This window comes from Callospermophilus lateralis, chromosome 2, assembly GCF_048772815.1.
Source record: "Callospermophilus lateralis isolate mCalLat2 chromosome 2, mCalLat2.hap1, whole genome shotgun sequence".
NCBI lineage: Eukaryota > Metazoa > Chordata > Mammalia > Rodentia > Sciuridae > Callospermophilus > Callospermophilus lateralis.
The window spans coordinates 104,547,707-104,551,230 of NC_135306.1; the positions used below are offsets into that span (position 1 = coordinate 104,547,707).

At 38.8% G+C, this 3,524-nt stretch overlaps 1 protein-coding gene across 1 annotated transcript; it reads right to left on the reverse strand.

The window, feature by feature from the left end:
* Positions 1-885: 885 nt before the first annotated feature.
* Or8d4 (olfactory receptor family 8 subfamily D member 4) lies at positions 886-1,821 on the reverse strand. The gene has a single exon (XM_076843665.1). The coding sequence runs from the start codon at positions 1,819-1,821 to the stop codon at positions 886-888; it is 936 nt and encodes a 311-aa protein (XP_076699780.1).
* Positions 1,822-3,524: the final 1,703 nt, after the last annotated feature.

Here is a 3,524-nt window from a genome sequence, read left to right on the forward strand (position 1 = left end):
AGATGTAGAGTTTGCTACTCATGAAAATGCTGTGGCAGCTATATCAAAAGACAAAGCAAATATGCAACAACACAGGTATGTAGAACTCTTCTTGAATTCCATAGTGGGAGCAGGCAGTGGTGCTTATGGTAGTCAAATGATGGGATGTGTTGACTTGTCAAACCAGTCCAGTTTTGGTGGCCCAGCTAGCCAGCAACTGAGTGGTGGGTATGGAGGGGGCTATGGCAGCCAGAGCTGCATGAATGGATACAACCTATCCACAGTTTTACAGGAAAACCCCAGTGATTTCAATCAAACATTGCATAGGTAGCTAATGAGCAATAAATAGCAGCTACTACAGCAGTGGAAGCCATAAATTTGTGAGTATGAACGAAATGGGAAGAATTTCTACCATGTCCAGTATGAGTGGTGGACAGGGAACATAATCGATTCTGGTCCCACTGACTCTTGGTCAACTGTTTTTAAAGAAAATTAAACTTCAGTTTACCAATTTTTGCAATCCAAGCTTGTGATTTATGCTTACTGTATAAGTGGGAATCAGGATTATTTGAAAGACAAATTTCAGTATTTTTGAACACAGCAGTCATTCAAGATGTAATGGCAGAGTTGAGTAAACTATAACTGTTAAACAATTTTCAGCTTTTCTCACGTTAGTTATATTGAAGGATGTACCTACACAGTAAGCATATTTAGGTTAAAGCAGTTGAATTATGTTAAATGTTGTTCTTATACCACATTATATTGAACACTGTTTGGATGCATGTTTTAAAGCATGCTTTTTTGTAAAACTCAATATAGGAGCTGTGTCTACAATAAAAAGTGAAACATTTGGGGAAAAAACATGCTTACAAACACACACATATATCTTAATAAAGAGCATATTCATTATGAAGATATTTTCTTTCTTAAAAGTTTCGTTAGTGCAGCTTTCACTTCCTTGTTCCTCAGACTATATATCAGGGGATTCAACATGGGAATCACTGTGGTGTAAAATACTGAGGACACTTTCTCCTGGATGAATGAACTGCTGGAAGCAGGTTTGAGATACATAGACATGAGAGACCCATAAAATATAAGAACGGCAGTCAAGTGGGAGCTGCAGGTGCTAAAGGCTTTGGACCTGCCCTCTTTAGAGTGGATGCGGAGGATGCTGGTGAGAATAAAAGCATATGAAATGACGATTGTCACACTTGTGGCTACCATGTTAAATCCACCAATGATAAAAATTAAAAGCTCATCAATATAAGTGCTGGAACAGGAGAGTTTAATAAGAGGAACAATGTCACAGAAATAATGTCTAATAATGTTTGATCCACAGAACGACAACCTTAATATACAACCTCCATGAATCACAGCATCAGTGAAGCCTACTGAGAAGACAGCAGCCACAAGCAGAGAACAGACCCGAGGGGACATGATGACATTGTAGAGCAGCGGGTTGCAGATGGCCACATAGCGATCATAGGCCATGGCTGCCAACATGTAGCACTCAGAAATGACAAAAATGCAGAAAAAAAACAGTTGAGTCATGCATCCAGAATAGGAGACGGCTTTATCCCTGTGTAAAAACCCTGCCAGCATTTTGGGGATAATGACAGAAGAATAGCAGAAATCTAAAAAAGACAAACGACTGAGAAAATAGTACATGGGAGTGTGAAGTTGAGAATTCAACCTAATTATCATGATCATGCCAAGATTTCCTACCGTGGTTACTAGGTAAATCCCTAAAAAGAGGCAGAAAAGGGGCAGCTGAAGCTCTGGTTGTTCAGTCAATCCTAAAAGAAGAAACTCAGTCACCACGGAATGGTTTCCTATACCCATACTCCTTAGAGGAATCTGTGGAGAAGAGAGGGAAAAAATCAATTTATACAGACAGAATCCCAGCCTTTTTCCCAGTTCCCTGCAGCTAAGGTATTTCTAGCTGTGAAAACACTGACTTTGTGTTAGTTAAAATGAAATCAGAAAGCATCTACCTACCACAGATTTTATGAACCATCAATACACATTCCCGAGTCTCGAATACTTTCAGCAAAGGGCAAATATTTTCACCCCAGAATTAGAGATAAGAATGACACTAAAGATTGTGGGGTACATTTTCTAAAACAAATCAGCAAAAGAGGTACATTAAGAAGAACGGGACCAACATATTTTTGCCAACAACAAATTTGACAAGGACAGAACCTGCTTCCAAGATTTCTATATGGAACTTATCTATTGCTAAGATCAATTATGATTTTCTATACCAAGGCCTCCAATGTTGGTCAGCAGAATATTAATTCTAGGAAAATGTTAATGGGTACTACATGAAATGAATCATAAATTCAAATATTCTGAGTTATACAGAGTTGAACAGGATTTTGTAAGTGAGGGATGGCTCAGGCCTCCTGAAGGATACTATATAACATATATTTCTCAAACTTGTTTAATGACAGAGCATCTGTACCCTTATTTTTAAAACATATCACAGCACTGCTGTGACTTGGCATGTTGTAGGAAACCATGTTTTCATTTGTGTGTTCTATTTGTAATCTAACTGTAAATGGATTTCCAGGCAGGAAGTTTACACCTCTTAGATTTCAGTAAAGATGGATGATGGTAGAAGACTGACCTACCAAAATTGTTTCTGCCTTTTCAATCTCCAGTCACCATCTGGGCTAAGCCTCCCTTTCTTTTTTCTTTTTCTTTTTTTTTTTATTGGTTGTTCAAAACATTACAAAGCTCTTGACATATCATATTTCATACATTAGATTCAAGTGGGTTATGAACTCCCACTTTTACCCCAAATACAGATTGCAGAATCACATCGGTTACACATCCACATTTTTACATAATGCCATATTAGTAGGCCACCCAAGACAACATAATGCTCAGAGCCCACCTGGAGGCTTCCACATAACACTTCCTGTCTCTACCTCTTCCTGTTTTCAGGAAGGGCACAGATGGCAACATCTTGGAGTTGCCTGCTCTGAGTTCAAGTATGGCCTAGTCTCTGAAAAATCTGACCGCTTTTTTTTTTTTTTTAAGTGATGGGCTGCTCACAGAGCAGTCTTATGTTTGCCCAAAGGTTATGAGCCTTTTTCATATATCTGAGCCAGAAGTTTTTTAACTTGACCAGTCTAGGATTTTCCGTTTTCCCTGGCTCTTCAAGAAGATGTTACTGGGACATGAGGGGCATGCCTATAATCCTAGTGACTCAGGAAACTAAAGCAGGAGGATCACAAGTTTGAGGCCAGCCTCAACAATTTAGTGTAGCCCTTAGCAACTTAGCAAGACCCTATCTCAAAATAAAAAATAAAAGGGCTGAGGGTGTGGCTCAGTGGTCAAGTCCTTCCAGGTTCAATCCCCACACACACCCCCAATTTTTTTTTTTTTTAAAAAAAAGAAACTGTTCTTATCTTCTTGCTTCTAATAAATTACTGCCTGTCTGCCTTATTAGGACAAGGAACACTTCCTTTGACCCCTTGAATTCCAAGGATGCAGGAAATTCTTCCTTATTTCCTAGATCCCTCTCTCAGTTTAAAACA